This window comes from Chrysemys picta, chromosome 4, assembly GCF_011386835.1.
Source record: "Chrysemys picta bellii isolate R12L10 chromosome 4, ASM1138683v2, whole genome shotgun sequence".
NCBI classification, from domain to species: Eukaryota; Metazoa; Chordata; order Testudines; family Emydidae; genus Chrysemys; species Chrysemys picta.
Genome location: NC_088794.1, coordinates 71993272 through 72009986, shown reverse-complemented (window position 1 = coordinate 72009986; position 16715 = coordinate 71993272). Strand labels below are relative to the sequence as shown.

The window sequence follows — 16715 nt, the reverse complement described above, 5'->3', positions numbered from 1 at the left end:
GTGCACCACCATCCATATAGAAGAACAGTGTCAGTTAAGATCCCACCAAAAGCAGGCCCCTAGCCATTTTTGTCTTATCTGTACTTTTTTTATATAAGACTTTTTCACACTAGCAACCGTCGTGGTCAGTATGTGCGTCTCTCCACTATCTTTCTGTAGTGGAAACTGAGACAGGTGGGGAGTGGTGAGCAGGAAAGGAATATGCACGGCATTTCCCCACTTTTTGTATTTGTCACATTCACAGACCCCTCCCCCCAAGGAAAGCCCAAGACTGCTCCCCATAGAGCGCACATTGCCTCCAAAGGGGTGAGAGAGCCTGGGAGCAACATCCCCTTTGCACAGGTTCCTGGAGTGAGTTGGGTATCGCAGGGAGTATGCTGCACTCCACGAGGGGCACAGCAGCAGAAACATTCCCTCTGTGCACTTCTGAGCACCAGGAGGAATTCGGCAGGGCTATATCTAAATGGTAGGATTGTTCCCTATGGGAGGAGAGATCATGATCTGAAGAAGGAATATCAAGGAAGCATGGGCAGTACAAAGGCCCGCTCAACCACCTCGTATAAAGAGGCACTTACGTGGGAACTCCTCCTGCAGTTCTAAAGAAAAATAATTAAGAGGGTGAGTAGGGGAAAGAGGAAGCAGAGTGAATGCTGTGGGAGATACCAAGAACTGATCTTAATCATTGCCAGACTGTGATTTCTTATTCATTCTTCCTTCTCCTCAACCCCACAGTGCTCACTTGACATATTCTTAATTAATGGCCTAGGATTGGCAGCCTCTTTCCCCCTAAAAGCGTAGTATACATCAAAATACAATAAATCAGTCCCAGGAAAAGCTCTTCTATGATAATAAAAGCAAGGACCCAGGTTAATTCAGAGACAATCGAAAAGCCATCTTCCAAGATCTATGCTCAAGAAGGTGGTGGCAGCAGTTTTAAGTAGGGCTGTCGATAAATCGCAGTTAACTCACGCGATTAACTCAAAAAAATTAATCGCAATTCATTGCAGTTTTAATTGCACCAATACCAATTGAAATTTATTAAATATTTTGGATGTTTTTCTACATTTTCATATATATTGTATTCTGTGTTGTAACTGAAATCAAAGTGCATATTATTTTTTATTACAAATATTTGCACTGTAAAAATGATAAACAAAAGAAATAGTCTTTTTCATTTCACCTCATACAAGTACTGTAGTGCAATCTTTTTGTCATGAAAGTGCAATTTACAAATGTAGTTTTTTTTTGCTACATAACTGCACTCAAAAACAAAACAATGTAAAGCTTCAAGTCCTACAAGTCCACTAAGTCCTACTTCTTATTAAGCCAATCCCTAAGACAAACAAGTTTGTTTACATTTACAGGAGATAATGCTGCCCTCTTCTTATTTACAATGTCACCAGAAAGTGAAAACAGGCATTTGCATGGCACTTCTGTAGCTGGCATTGCAAGGTATTTACATGCCAGATGTGCTAAACATTCGTATGCCCCTTCATGCTTCAAGCACCATTCCAGAGGACATGTTTCCATGCTGATGATGCTCGTTTAAAAAAATTATGCATTTATTAAATTTGTGACTGAATCCTTGGGGGAGAATTGTATGTCCCCCTGCTCTGTTTTACCCACATTCTGCCATATAGTTCATGTTATAGCAGTCTCGGATGATAACCCAACAAATGATCTTCATTTTAAGAACACTTTCACTGCAGATTTCACAAAATGCAAAGAACGTACCAATGGGAGATTTCTAAAAATAGCTACAGCAATTGACCCAAGGTTTAAGAATCTGAAGTGCCTTCTAAAATCTGAGAAGGATAAGGTATGGAGAATGCTTTCAGAAGTCTTTAAAGAGCAACATTTCAATGCGGAAACTACAGAACCCGAACCACCAACAAAGAAAATCAACCTTCTGCTGGTGGCATCTGACTCAGATAATGAAAATGAACATGCGTCGGTCCACACTGCTTTGGATTGTTATCAAGCAGAACCCGTCATCAGCATGGACGCATGTCCCCTGGAATGATGGTTGAAGCATGAAGGGACATATGAATCTTTAGTGCATCTGACACGTAAATATCTTGCGACGCCAGCTACAACAGTGCCATGAGAACACCTGTTCTCACTTTCAGGTGACATTGTAAACAAGAAGCGGGCAGCATCATCTCCTGCAAATGTAAACAAACTTGTTTTTCATAGCAATTGGCTGAATAAGAAGTAGGACTTAGTGAACTTGTAGGCTCTGAAGTTTTACATTGTTTTGTTTTTGAATGCAGCTTTTTTTGTACATAATTCTACATTTGTAAGTTCAACTTTCATGATAAAGAGATTGCACTACAGTACTTGTATGAGGTGAATCGAAAAATACTATTTTTTACAGTGCAAATACTTGTAATAAAAAATAAATATAAAGTGAGCACCGTACACTTTGTATTGTGTTGTAATTGAAATCAATATATTTGAAAATGTAGGAAAACATCCAAAAATATTTAAATAAATGGTATTCCATTCTTGTTTAACAGTGCGATTAATCATGATTAATTTTTTTAATCTCTTGACAGCCCTAGTTTTAAGGTAAGATAAGAGCTTATCTCTTCAATGTCACCAATCTTGAACAGTCCCAAGACTACCTACATTGCAAATCAAGCATCCTCACTTACTGTTGAAAGTCATTCACCTGGAAAGGCAGTGAGTGTAAAACCTGATATCCAATCCTGTTTGAGGGAGAGACAGCCTTTCCCTATTCCTCTCACTGACTCACTCTTACCCATAGCTCTCTCTCAGCCTGCCAAGGACCACATGTGGGTACAACGTGCAAGAGACTCAAAAATGAGGGACACTAACATGTCAAATGCTGTGGGATTCATTATTCCTTTATCGTGTTAATACCTCTTCCTGTATTCACCGTTTCATGATTTTTCATTTCTGAGTTAGCACTCACTGCCCTTCCTCCTGAAGCGATCCAAGCTTCACCTCACCTGGAGGGCAACACTGACACACATAAGGTAAAGCTCGTCTGTGCAGGAGACGGAGCATGCTCAGTGGTCCATCCAAGACTGTGCAACAAACTCCCCCAGGAGCTAAGGACCATGACAAGTCTCACTATCTCCTGCTCCAGGGGCAAGGCATGTTTCTTTGACCTGCCTTCTCCAATATAAACACTTAGCAGCATGTACATTTTAAAGCAAACCAAAACAAAGCACTACACTGAACACACAACTCTCCCCTAGAGGAGAGGATAAGAGAGAACAATCCCCACATTGCTTAATGCACTACTGAAAGGTGCAGAGGAGTTTATAGTGTACAACTGATTCTTTATACATCATAGACTCCTTTTATTTGAATTTAAGTATCCATGGATATACCTGTATCTCAGGCAGTAACTCTCCCCCCCCCACACCCAATGAATAAATGGTGGCAAAGGGGGAATGAAGATTCAGCAACAAGCCAGATTAATGTCTCCTTGTAATTGACTGGCTAGTCACTTCCATGGAACTCAAGTTCTGCAGCAAGTTCAGTGGTTTGCACTTTAAATTACAGCATGTGCCACAATACAGTCTAAGCATAAAATACAAATAAAATGGAGAGAAAAGGTTCTCTTTACAGGCAGAAGTTATAGTAACACGATTTGTAGTGAGGACCAGTCACCACTTCTGACTTGATTTCACATGCTGAATCATGCAGGAGAAATATAAAACAGTGATTTTTTTATTATTGTTATTTTTATCTATTAAAATAGCACCTAAAGGCCCCAACCGAGAAAGGGGACCTATTGTGCTAGGTACCGTAAACAGTAATACACCTAGGCCTGAGCCACAGAGTTCTGATACAGCTATTTTGGTGAGGGGTGGAGATTTTTTACAATAGTTAAATCTGTACAAATTCTAGTGCGAGAACACAGTTACACTGGGGTATAGCTTACTCCTCTTTCCTTACAGGAAGAAGCTACACTAGTATACACACCTTTATACTACATTAGGATACACGCCTTTGTAGTATTGTAACTGTGTCCCCAATCAAAGAGGTGACTTTGACTACACCAGCTAATTTCAAACTCCACTCCCGTGCATTTCAGACTTAGAGCTATCTTATGGCTCAGCAATAGTGTGATTAGCACATAGAAGCACACAAAAAAGGCATGTTTTACTCACCAGAAGGTATCCTCGAAACTGATTGTATATTATTGCTGTCAGCAAGTTCATCAGAAACAGGTTTCCTTTAAGAAAAGAAATACATATAGTGAGATCCACTGGACATTTAGTTCAGTTTCTTTGAATCATATCGTGTTTGCCTGAGTCTAAGCCACACAATGAATAATCTGGACCTAAACACACAGTCATTTTTTGGTGAAACAACAGACCTATAGGATTTGAATATTGCTAGCTCATAAAACAGGAGCCAATACAACATTTTTACAATAGCCACCAAGAGAGAAATCAAACTCAACATTTCTGTTGCTCACTTAAACAATAAGCAGAGCTATAACAAGAAGTCAGGTTTTAAGACAGAAGTATTTGTAAATGCAGAAACTAATGAAGACTTTTCAACTGACTAGAACTTTACATCTTAAAACTTTGATAGAAAAAAAATAAGAATTAAATTACAACAATGTTTGCATATGTTGCACAGTAAGCTGGTAAAGTGACTTTAAAATTCAACACAATTAGTTTCCTCACAACAAATATCTGATTCTTGCCCTCGCCGCCAGCCCAACTAATAAAATTTGCCAATAGTTTGCATGTATGGCTCTACAAAAGTTTGAGCTAACAACAGGTCATGGACTAACCTATCTAAAAATGAGAAAAATTGCTGTAAGCATCTTTCATGAAAACTATACTTCAAGATACTTCACAGAGTTAAATAAAACTGCAAAGTTTAAGTAAAAGAAACACAAGGAAAGACTACTATTGTGGTTATACATCCCAGAAAAAAATTAAAACAACAGCTTTTCCAAACTCCAATTCTAAGGTTCCTCTGTCAGGGTGTGGTAAAATGATTAACAAGTAACTTAGCACTCTACAGGCTAGTCTACCCTAGAAGTGCTGCAGCTGTGCTGCTGTAGCATGTCTGGTGAAGATGCTCTTGGCCGATGGGAGAGAGCTTGCCCGTCAGCATAATAAAACCACCTCCACGAGAAGCGTTAGCTATGTCAGTGGGAGAAGTTCTCACACCGATATAGCACTGTCCACACCAGCACTTAGGTCGATGTAACTTATGTCACTCCGGGGGGGGGGTGGCTTATTCACACCCTTGAGCAACATAAGTTATGCTGACATAAGTGGTAGTGTGTACAAATCGAAGTTACTGAAGAGAACAGGTGACTTACCCAACACAGTGAAGAGTATGAAGAAGATAGAATAGGCTCGATTCTTAGAATATGCAGGAATCATCACTGTATAAAAGTTTTAAAACAAATGGGAATTAGGAATGTTGTGCCTGAAAGAAACAAACACTTAAAATCCTGATCTGGTATAGGTGGAGACCATGGGGCAAATTAGCTGGGGTAATTGTAATAGCTTAAGTCAATGAAACTATGACAGTTTAAATTGTTTCAATGGGGCAGAAGTTGGAGAAATCTTTAAAGGCTTTAAAGAGTTAAAAAGGACACAAATTTGGAGTAGCCCTTGCAGTTTTCTCACTAATTGCAGAAGGAACCATTATATGGAAGAATAGTAAGAATATTTAGGATCACTTGATAGTGGTCAGACCAGGGGTCGGCAACATTCGGCAAGCGGATCGCCAGGGTAAGCACCCTGACAGGCCAGGCCAGTTTTATTTACCTGCTGACGCGGCAGGTTCGGCCGATCGCGGCCCCCACTGGCCGCGGTTTGCCGTCCTGGGCCAATGGGGGCGGCGAGAAGCGGCGCGGGCGAGGGATGTGCTCGCCGCGGCTTCTCGCTGCCCCCATTGGCCCGGGACGGCGAACCGCGGCCAGTGGGGGCTGCGATCGGCCAAACCTGCCACATCAGCAGGTAAATAAAACTGGCCCGGCCCACCAGGGTGCTTACCCTGGCGAGCCACATGCCGAACGTTGCCGACCCCTGGGTCAGACTGTAAATTAAGGGGAGCAATGGAATCCATTCCATCAACTATTTTATATTGTTAATAGGAGAGAGGATATGAGAATGACTTTGGAATGGATTGCTCACCATCAGGGTTATTTGCAGTAGTCAGCAGCACCAGCAGTGAAGTCAGTGAATCTGGCAAATTGTGAAAATATCCCACCCATTCCTTGTCTTGCTGCTTATCCTAGACACAGAGACCCATATTATTACCAAAGCAACACTGAGGTGTCAACAAGCCTGTGTCTTGCCAGGGAAAATCAGTTAAGAATCACCCAAGAGCCCTTTTCACTGCTTGATACAATACAGACAGCCAAGTCTACCAAGCAAGGTGGAAGAGAGCTGTGAGAGTAGTGTAGAAGATGTAGGCAACTTACATGCAAGGTTCTGATACAATCAATCAATCAGTTATGCTGCTGTAGCGCCTTCAGGCAGACATCATTAAAACGTAAGAAAGAACATAGTTAAAAACGGCAAGATGTAGAAGTGTTAATACAGGACTTAAGTCTGCCTAAAGTCTATGGACATCGGAGGGAAGATAATGCCAGAAAGAGGGAGTGTAGCAATTCTGATAATGGCACAAAGATGAAAAGAGCATCCCCTCCACGCTGAGAGGGCAGCTCGGTGCATCGGAAAGAATGGGCTTCTGAGTATGATAAAATCACCAACATAAGAAACCTTAATTCAGACAGTAGCGTCTTATGCCCCTATCTACACTGCAAAAGTCAAGCCTGTATGGGAAGCTGTACAGTCTGCAGACACTAAGGGTATGTCTTCACTACCAATGTTAAAACGTTGCCACAGCAGCGCTTTAACGTGGCTGTGTAGTCGCGGCACCAGCGCTGGAAGAGAGCTCTCCCAGCACTGTAAAAAAAACCACCCCCACGAGAGACGTAGCTCCCGGCGCTGGTGCACTGTCTACACTGCCACTTTACAGCGCTGAAACTTGCAGCACTCAGGGGGCTGTTTTTTCACATCCCTAAGGCCTTGGCTACACTTAAGAATTCACAGCGCTGCTGCACAAGTGTAGTCGCGCCGCCAGCGCTGCGAGAGCTCTCTCGCAGCGCTGTATGTACTCCACCTCTCCGAGGGGAATAGCTTGCAGCGCTGCAAGCGAGCATGCAGCGCTGCAGGCCCTGATTACACTTGCGCTTTACAGCGCTGCACTCGCTGCGCTCGGGGGGGGGTGTTTTCACACCCCTGAGCACAGCAAGTTGCAGCGCTGTACAGCGCCAGTGTAGCCAAGGCCAGAGAGAGAAAGTTACAGCACTGTAAAGTGGCAGTGTAGACAAGGCCTAACAGTTCTATCTTACATTGCAGATGGGAAACCAATCATGATTCCAAACTAAGGCCTTGGCTACACTTGCAGCTGTACAGCGCTGTGAGGTAAACCTGTCTTCGTACAGCTGAGTAGGGAAAAGCGCTGCAGTCTGTCCACACTGACAGCTGCCAGAGCAGTGGTGTGGCCACACTTGCAACATTTGCAGCTGTGTTGGGAGCTGTGCATTATTGGCAGCTATCCCAGCATTCATGTGGCTGCAACGTGCTTTTCAAAAAGGGGGGGGTGGATTGTGACGGGGGGGGAGGGGGAGTGCTTTTTGGAGCATGTCAGCACTCTATTTTGCAAGTTCCGAACTCCTGGCCCCCTGCTCTTTCATTTACTCACTCAAAGCCAGCTGCAAACTGTTTGCTTTTCTCTGTGGTATGAGCTTTGAAACCGGCACTTCCGCATTCCTGCAGCCGGTCACAACAATGGAGAGGATTGGCAACTTGACAAGGTGATTAGTACAGCGCTGCAAGCGTTTACACTCACACCCCGTGAGCCGTAGCCACTCCGCTGCAGCTGTTATTCCTCTCGGAGAGGTGGAGTACCTGCAGCGGTGTACCCAGGGAGATACAGCGCTGTAAGTGCCCTGCCAGTGTGGACGGAGAGTGAGTTACAGCGCTGGGGGAGGCTTTACAGCACTGTAACTTACAAGTGTAGCCAAGGCCTAAATTACGATAGCTTTTCCAAATTCTTATTCTAAGGTTCCTCTGTCAAGGTGTGGTAAAATGATTAACAAGTAACTTAGCACTCTATAGGCAAAGCTGTAGAACAATTTGGATACAATTAAAACAGATCACGTCTATAATACAATGCAGAAACAGGTCTTATTAGTTTCCAACAGCCGACACTCCGTTTTTCAGCATGCACAGGTCCTCGGGCCCTAACCGCACTGAAGAACAAGCCATGTTAGTGACAGTTGTGTTTAAAAAAGGCCCTGAAACCACACCCTGAGAACGATTCTCAAACACAGTTGTCACTTGCGCAGTCTTCATACGGGAGGAAGCCCCCACCTTCTTGCACAGAGACCCTCTGACATCTCCCAGGTCTTCTGCCAAATAGCTTCTCCCATTGCTAGAGATAGGCCTGCTTGCACTCTCTCACCTGGAACTTGGGTACTTCATTTCTAAATGAACTCAAGTAAGCTCAAGAACAAATTTACCCAGGACACGTGGGTGTTCTCGTTCTCTCTCTCTATATATATATATATTTATATTTATTTACATACACATACACACACAAACATACAATGCCCTGTTTACATAATGCAATTTTAGGGCCTTTACTACACTAGCCTTTCTGTTCCCACTTTAAAATTCTCACCTGTGCTAATACCAATGCAACTGTAACAGCACTGGAAGCTCCTGCATGGATAAGGCTGCTGGCATTTTTACCACCATGTCAGCCAGGATTGCTAATGAACAGAACTAGGCAAAGGGATAAAAAAAATGCAGTAGGGAAGTTAGTGTAGTCACAGCTCAGAAATGAAGACGAAGTTCAGTTTTGGAGATATAGCATTTTGAGATTGAGAAAGAAGAGACCGTAAAACTGGTTTGGAAGTGACCTTCCAATGCATTCTTAAATATATAGTACAGCAATCATCAGAATGTGTATGTTTTGTAATTCAGTTTCTAAAAACAACCCTCCTGTAAGAGATTATGAATCCATCCCAAGAGTTCTGACAAAGAAGGTTGGGGAACCTATCTGTTCTTGGGGAATGGGTTTCTCTGGCTTAATCAGACAACCAACATATACAAAAGCCACTCAGGCGAGAAAAAACAACACTGGGATTTGTCACAGCATAAATGTTAGTTATTAGTTACCTTTGATCGAGCAAACAGCAGCATGCCAAACATGGTGAAGAGACACAAATGAACAGCTAGCAGCAGAACAACACTATCAGAGAGAAAATATATATGTCAACACTAGTTCTTTTGCTAAAACACAAGAGGACACAGTCCTAAACAAAATCAATGTTTTTAAAAAAAGCTAGAGCAAAGTAACAAACAAATCAAAGCATCCCAATTCAGGACCCATAAGCACGTGTCATTGACTTCAATCAAAATTGACTGCAGGACTGAAGTCAATGGGACTTAAGCATGCATCTAAATCAGGGTCATAGTCTTCTGTTACTTATTATAAGAACTGTTTCTATAGCATTAGGCCTTATGACCTTCTTTGGCAAAAATATATGGTCTTAGTGGGTTTGTGTATATATCTTTGATTCTAAGATTAATATACCCTGTGTCAATCAAAGAGATGTGAGGGGATATAGCAAAGGGGATATACCATACACATGCATGCGCAGGAACAGGTCTCTTTAAAAAAGCATCATGCTGTGTGATTGCACTCCTTACTTTGATTTCTAGTTAAAGGCTTCTAATAAGAAAATACAATGCAATATCTGTACTGCTAACGCTTCCCCCAGAATGAAAATACTGAAGTAAAGCACCCTGCAATAAATGCATCATGGGAGAAGGTAGCCTAACGGTTGGAGTTCATAACTGGGAGCCAAGAATTCCCTATGTTCTACTCACAGCTCTGAAACAGATTCTCTCAGAGGTCCTGGACAAATCACTTAACCAATTGATGCCTGTTTCTCCTCATGCAAGGGGGTTATGAGGATTAATGTACATGGTCATGACGCATGGCTAGAAAGGGTTAAACATCCTGAAAAATAAATAACCCTGAAAAGACATGTAGGGATAATGATAATGTTTGTGTATTTACATATGTATGAGAATGGTCGATAATGTAATCAACAGTCCCTGTCTATGCTGTACTCTGATATCATTTAAATGAATTGTAAACACGGGATCTCTCGGTATTCATCTCTCTGTGAAATGTACTGTGAATGGTGGAGGAACAAGCAAATGGCCTTATGTTAATTCGTATAGCTAAGTATGGTGATGGACCTCCTTCAAAGTCATCCTAATTACCTTTTGTTCCCCAAGGAACTCCCAACTTGTCAAACAGGACATGAAATTGTATAAAAGATCCTTGGGTCTCATTCTGTCATCTCAGATCTGTTTAAGCTTCTGCAGGGGAAGCTTGAATTGCAAGACTGAGGTCACAGTTATGCTGGTATGGCCTGAATAGGAGATTTGGACATTGGACTATGACCTATGAACTGAATTCTAAAGGAACTCTTTGCAACTACAAAGCTCACCATCCTGCTGTGAATCTGAACCTCAATGAATTGAACTCATGTCTGGATGTAGATTGATCTTTTAACCATACTCTCTTTTGTTTTTTAATAAATTTTAGTTTATTTAATAAGAATTGGCTGTAGCGTGTATTTGGGTAAGATCTGAAACATTCATTAACCTGGGAGGTAATGTGCCTGGTTCTTTGGGATTGGCAGAACCTTTTCTTTTACGTGATGAAATAAGATTTACAGAAATTTTCGTCATATCTGACGTGGGTACCTGGATGGAGGCCTGAGGTTGGATCACTTTAAGGGAACTAAATAGAACAGGAGTACTTGTGGCACCTTAGAGACTATCAAATTTATTTCAGCATAAGCTTTCGTGGGCTACAGCCCACTTCATCAGATACATAGGAAGTTGATGGATTTCCACTCCATACGGCTAAATGCAGTGCCTTGCATAATGACAGGTTTCAAAGTAGCAGCCGTGTTAGTCTGTATCCGCAAAAAGAACAGGAGTACTTGTGGCACCTTAGAGACTAACAAATTTATTTCAGCATAAGCTTTCGTGGGCTACAGCTACAGAAATCCATCAACTTCCTATGCATCTGAAGAAGTGAGCTGTAGCCCACGAAAGCTTATGCTGAAATTTGATAGTCTCTAAGGTGCCACAAGTACTCCTGTTCTTTTTAAGGGAACTGTGTTGTTTGGACTTCTGAGAACCAGTAAGGTAATAAAGAAGCTGTTTTATGCTGTCTTGGTAAATCTAAGTATTGAAATATCCACCAGCTTTATGGGGATTGTCTGCCCCATTCTTTGCAGTTCACCCTAATTGAGTAACTACAGCTGGCTCCCCACTAGGGCCCTGCGCACAGTGGCACAGTCGTGCTTGGATACACATTACCACAGATTAACTGGGTTTTTGGATCAGAACCACACGCTTGTCAAAATTTAATTTAGATATTAGAGAGTGTAAGAGTTAAAAATTAGTTACAGTGAGAGACCCAGGATCAAGATTCTGACAGAAAAAGCACAGAAGAATTGTGCTTACAGAGTAGGTTGGATTTTAAGCAAAAGGCTCCAGAGCAGGAACTGAAAAATCTGTTAATTGCCAGTGATAAGGAAGCAGACCCAGTGAAAGTGCTTGCCGGGAGAAACCAGCAGCTAGAACTTGAACAAAAACAAAAAATAGCTGATATGGAAGGAGAAAGAAAGAAAATGCCTGTGTTTTGATCATGAACAAAGAATGGCATATATTCAATTCCAGGAACTAGAAGTTAAGGCAGAAGTGGACAGACTTAAGCTCCAACTCAGAAAAATAAAGGAACAGCAGGAACTGTATCATCCTGAAATGCTAGCTCTTCTCAACAGCAAAGATGGGGATAGAATCTATCCAGTTTGTAACAAAGTTGGTATGTTGTTTGACTCTAAGCAGACGTGTGTAATCAAATTTACCCCAACATTGCCACCTTTTATATAAATGCTTTTACTGTGAGCTTGGGTCAAGGTAACCCCGTAACTTGTGCACAGAATGTAAAAGTCAATGGTAAAAGCTGTTTAGGGCAAATTACAGCTTCTAACATCACTCTTGTTAAAGCAGATCTTGTCAAAGAGGAAGATTATTTACCAAATCAGAGTGTGAATATTGTAATCCTCTATGAGTTTACTGTAAGTGTGCCTTTAGCCAGAATCCATCTTGAATGGAATGGTGTTAAACATGAAGTTATATCTGGTGTAATTAAATTATTTCCTAAGGATCGTTTGATTGGGGATGATATTAAAACTTTGTTCAGTCAAGCTGATGACATAAACCAGTCACAGGAAAGAAATAATCCTGAGCCTGTGTCTATTAGGGGCAAGGATTTGCCTATGGAGAGTTTCTCCAAATGTTTGTCCGAGGAAGATGGCTGTTTGTCTGTGCGAAGAAGCAGTGCATACATGGAAAAGAATTTCTGAGTGTCTGTCTGGTATCTCAGAAGTGAATCTGGCATTAGATAAGGCGGAGGAAGATGTTTCTCTAGAGCAAATTAAAATTGGTGATCAGGTTAAAGCCCTGAGAAAGGAAGGGATACGTTCTTGGTAAGCGATAAATTGTTGACTAGTAAAGCTTGGGAAAGTAAGCCTGACCCAGGTAAAAGTAATGTGCTTAAAGTAGCTCAGTGTAATAAGACACTACTTGTGGAATGACAGGTTTCAGAGTAGCAGCCGTGTTAGTCTGTATCCGCAAAAAGAACAGGAGTACTTGTGGCACCTTAGAGACTAACAAATTTATTAGAGCATAAGCTTTTGTGGGCTACAGCCCACTTCTTTGGATGCATATATGCATATATGCATTTTTACTTGTGGAAAACAGCACTTTATCTGTTAAGGTAGGGGAAGGCAAAGGAAGTTTAGATAAGCATAGGCAGACTTCTGAGCTGATGGCTTTGTCTAATCAGCAGTTTGGGAAGGCAAGGTTAGGGGAACATGAGTATCCCTATCCTTTACCTGTTATCAGGGTGGAGAATTGTGACAGTGAAGGAAATGTTCCTGTGTCTGTTTGGGGTAATGACTTGCCTATGAAGGGAGCTACCCCAATCTCCAAGCAATTGTCCATGAACAGCCATGTGTGCTGGGACAAGCGAAATGATATCCCAAGCTGTTTGTCTGTTAAAGGGGAATGTTTCTCCAGTCCTTTGTCTGTAGAGCAGACAGAATGTGCTTCTCGGTTTATGCTAGTTGAAAATTTATCAGTTGTCCTAGAGTTGGATCTGGATTTAACTAAAGCCCAGGAAGGGAATGTTCCTAAGTTTGTGTCTGCTAGGGATGGTGACATTGTAACTAGGTTGCATCCAGTTGATGTCATAAATAGCTCCCAGAAACCAAACGATTCTGGTGCTTCTATTTTGCCTGTTGCTAGTGTGTTGCTGGGTAAAGATATGACAATCTTGTCTGATTAGGGTGATATCATAGCCAGGGCATAAGGAAAGCATGAAGGTGATTTGACTATGTTACCCACTGACAGTGTGGAAACTTGTAACAAGGAAGAGAATACTTCTAATCTTGTGACTATGAAGTCTAGCAGTTTATCTAAAAGGGGGTTTTGTGAAAATGCTCCTGATGGGACAGTGGTGATTCTGAATTTAAATGAAACCCAGAAAGAGTCTGTTGTTGCTCAGAAAAAGGTTCCTTTAGAGCAAGCCGTAGATGAAAAGGGTAAGGGCAGAATTTCTGTTAAAAAATGGGTTGTTGCTTAGAAAGATTCCTGAAGAGAAAAATCTTCAGGGTAGTTTTTGCAAGCAGTTTGCTGCAACTGATGGGTATGGAAGTGATTTGATTGAGTTAACTCACGGTGAATCACTTATAGAGAAAGCAACAGTTTGTTTGGGAGACTTGTTTCAGTTCCCAGCTGCCAGAGTCTTTCTGAGGTGTATAGATCCACCGACTTTGCTTTAGAAAGACCCAGTGTGTATAGCTTTGAGAAGGTTTCAGATGGAGTGAAAATGGCAGGTAAACTCTCATCTCTAGGAAGTTTGGACTTGTCTTGTGGTCTCTTAGTGGACTTGATATCTGATTCCATGTGAAAGCAGAGGTTGGTCATGGAAGGACAAAAGAACCTTGAGACATGCTAGTGAAAAGGGAAGATACCTCTTTAAGACAGAGTCCAGCCTTGGAATTGGTAACAGTTAAGGATCTGAAAATTAGTAAACAAGCCAGTGTCTATGTTGATGCAAATTACCTGACTGACTCGGGAGAGAAAGACTTGCACATAGTTGGTAGCAAAGAGGACACACCCAGCCAGCCAATGTTACAAAGAGAGTTCAGATTTTGACCCTACTGGATAGGGAGGAAGGGAAAGATTAAACCTTGCAAATAAAAGCCACAGGTTAACCTAAAATACCAAAACCCCAAGGAAGTGGTTAAACTGAAAGCCTATGTTAAGGAAGACCCGGAGGTCAAGAAAAAGCTACAAAGGCTCAAAAGGGATATTGAACAAGCTGACCTAAAGAATGATTTGTCTAAATCAAAGACTTGGCATGACAAAAATAACTAAATGTACACTTGTGATACAACTGATGCTACTACTAATGATTGTAACTAACTTGTTGCTGATACCAAGAACTGTAAAAATGTACAATGTGCCTGGTCTTTTGGAAAAACCCTTGACCATGTTGGGGGTAATACATAAGAACTCATTATGTTGTAAAAGCCTTCATGGTTATACTGTTTCATTACATGACAAGACACACCATGTTAAAAGGCCTGGTGATACTGATATTTCACAGTTAGTGCCTGTATCTAATCTTGAAACTGTATACAGCAGAAAAACCACTACAAGCTTGAACTGCTGTGCACAAAGGGAAACTGAGTTACAACACCTCACAGCCTTCATGGCTGAATGCCAGAGTAAATGCTCTTTGAAAAACATTAAGGGCTATGTTAAGTTAACACATAGAGCAAACCCTGGATTCACTAAAGTGTTTCACAAAGTATGGACTAAGTTTTTGGCTAGTGCCAAAGCATGCATTAATAATTTGGCCTTATAAAGAATTCAATGTAAACACAGCTCATTATAATGTTGGAAGGTCCTTAAGGTGTATCCAGGAGCTTAGGTCCATCTTGGGGTCCCAGGGCGCCCCAGCCCCTTTGGAAGGTCAGAGCCCTGTCTGCCTCCCAGCCACATTACCAGCCAGCTCCTGAAACTCTGCCTTCAGCGACCCCTCCCACAGCCTGTGTTCAGTTTTCCGGAGCTCTAATTTCGCCATTTCACACCAGTCTCACGTTGGGGGTGTGATGCATGGCTAGAAAGGGTTAAACATCCTGAAAAATAAATAACCCTGAAAAGACATGTAGGGAGATAATATCTGTGTTTTTGTGTATTTACATATGTATGAGAAGGGTTAATAATGTAATCAACAGTCCCTGTCTATGCTGTATTCTGATATCATTTAAATGAATTGTAAACACGGGATCTCTCGGTATTCATCTCTCTGTGAAATGTACTGTGAATGGTGGAGGAACAAGCAAATGGCCTTATGTTAATTCATATAGCTAAGTATGGTGATGGACCTCCTTCAAAGTCATCCTAATTACCTTTTGTTCCCCAAGGAACTCCCAACTTGTCAAACAGGACATGAAATTACATAAAAGATCCTTGGGTCTCATTCTGTCATCTCAGATCTGCTTAAGCTTCTGCAGGGGAAGTTTGAGTTGCAAGACTGCAGTCGCAGTTATGCTGGTACGCCCTGAATAGGAGATTTGGACATTGGACTATGACCTATGAACTGAATTCTAAAGGAACTCTTTGCAACTACAAAGCTCACCATCTCTGCTGGAATCTGAACCTCAATGAACTGAACTCATGTCTGGATGTAGATTGATCTTTTAACCATACTCTCTCTCTCTCTTTTGTTTTTTAATAAATTTTAGTTTATTTAATAAGAATTGGCTGTAGCGTGTATTTGGGTAAGATCTGAAACATTCATTAACCTGGGAGGTAACGTGTCTGGTCCTTTGGGATTGGCAGAACCTTTTCTTTTATATGATGAAATAAGATTTACCGAAATTTTCATCATATCTGACGTGGGTACCTGGAGGGAGGCCTGAGGTTGGATCATTTTAAGGGAACTGTGTTGTTTGGACTTCTGAGTAACCAGTAAGGTAATAAAAAAACTGTTTTATGCTAAGTATTGGAATATCCACCAGCTTTATGGGAATTGTCTGCCCCATTCTTTGCAGTTTACTCAATTAGAGTGTCTACAGCTGGCTCCCCACTAGGACCCCGGTCACAATAGTACTTTCAATATAAAATGATAAGTGCCAAGTATTATATACAAGTGTGAGACACAAACACGTTCACATGCACAAATCATCAGTACTGCTACTCATTTTAGAGGCACCACATGCTTTCTGGCAAGACTTAAAATAGACAAGTGGTCTCATACTGAGGAGTGATCATATCCACAATTCTCAGGATAAGGTACACAATCACTAGGCCTCAAGCTCCCAGAAAGGAAGTGAAACTTTGAGAACCTTAGGCCATTGTGATGGGAAGCATAGTAACATGCATATTTAAAACAAGCAACCAACCTAAAGAACCCTAAAATCCTACCAAAACAAAACACTCCACAGCACTCACCTCTCCCTGAGGAAGAGGATGAGAGAACAAACACCACATGACAGGTGCAGATTTAGGCCTTATCTA

The 16715-nt window shown here is 41.6% G+C and overlaps 1 protein-coding gene across 9 annotated transcripts in view; it reads right to left on the bottom strand.

The window, feature by feature from the left end:
* Window positions 1-16715, bottom strand: part of TPCN2 (two pore segment channel 2) — a 65265-nt gene that overhangs the window by 25945 nt on the left and 22605 nt on the right. For 4 of the 9 annotated variants that reach the window (XM_065592620.1, XM_065592619.1, XM_065592622.1 and 1 more), the window contains 4 exons: window positions 9207-9279; window positions 6147-6246; window positions 5324-5389; window positions 4149-4213 (listed from right to left, as the gene is read on the bottom strand). In XM_065592620.1, the coding sequence (XP_065448692.1) occupies window positions 4149-4213; window positions 5324-5389; window positions 6147-6246; window positions 9207-9279 (304 nt within the window). Of the gene's footprint in view, window positions 1-4148; window positions 4214-5323; window positions 5390-6146; window positions 6247-9206; window positions 9280-14249; window positions 14348-16715 lie in introns of all 9 variants that reach the window. The other 5 variants (XM_065592623.1, XM_065592624.1, XM_042849129.2 and 2 more) reach the window with 3 other exon arrangements.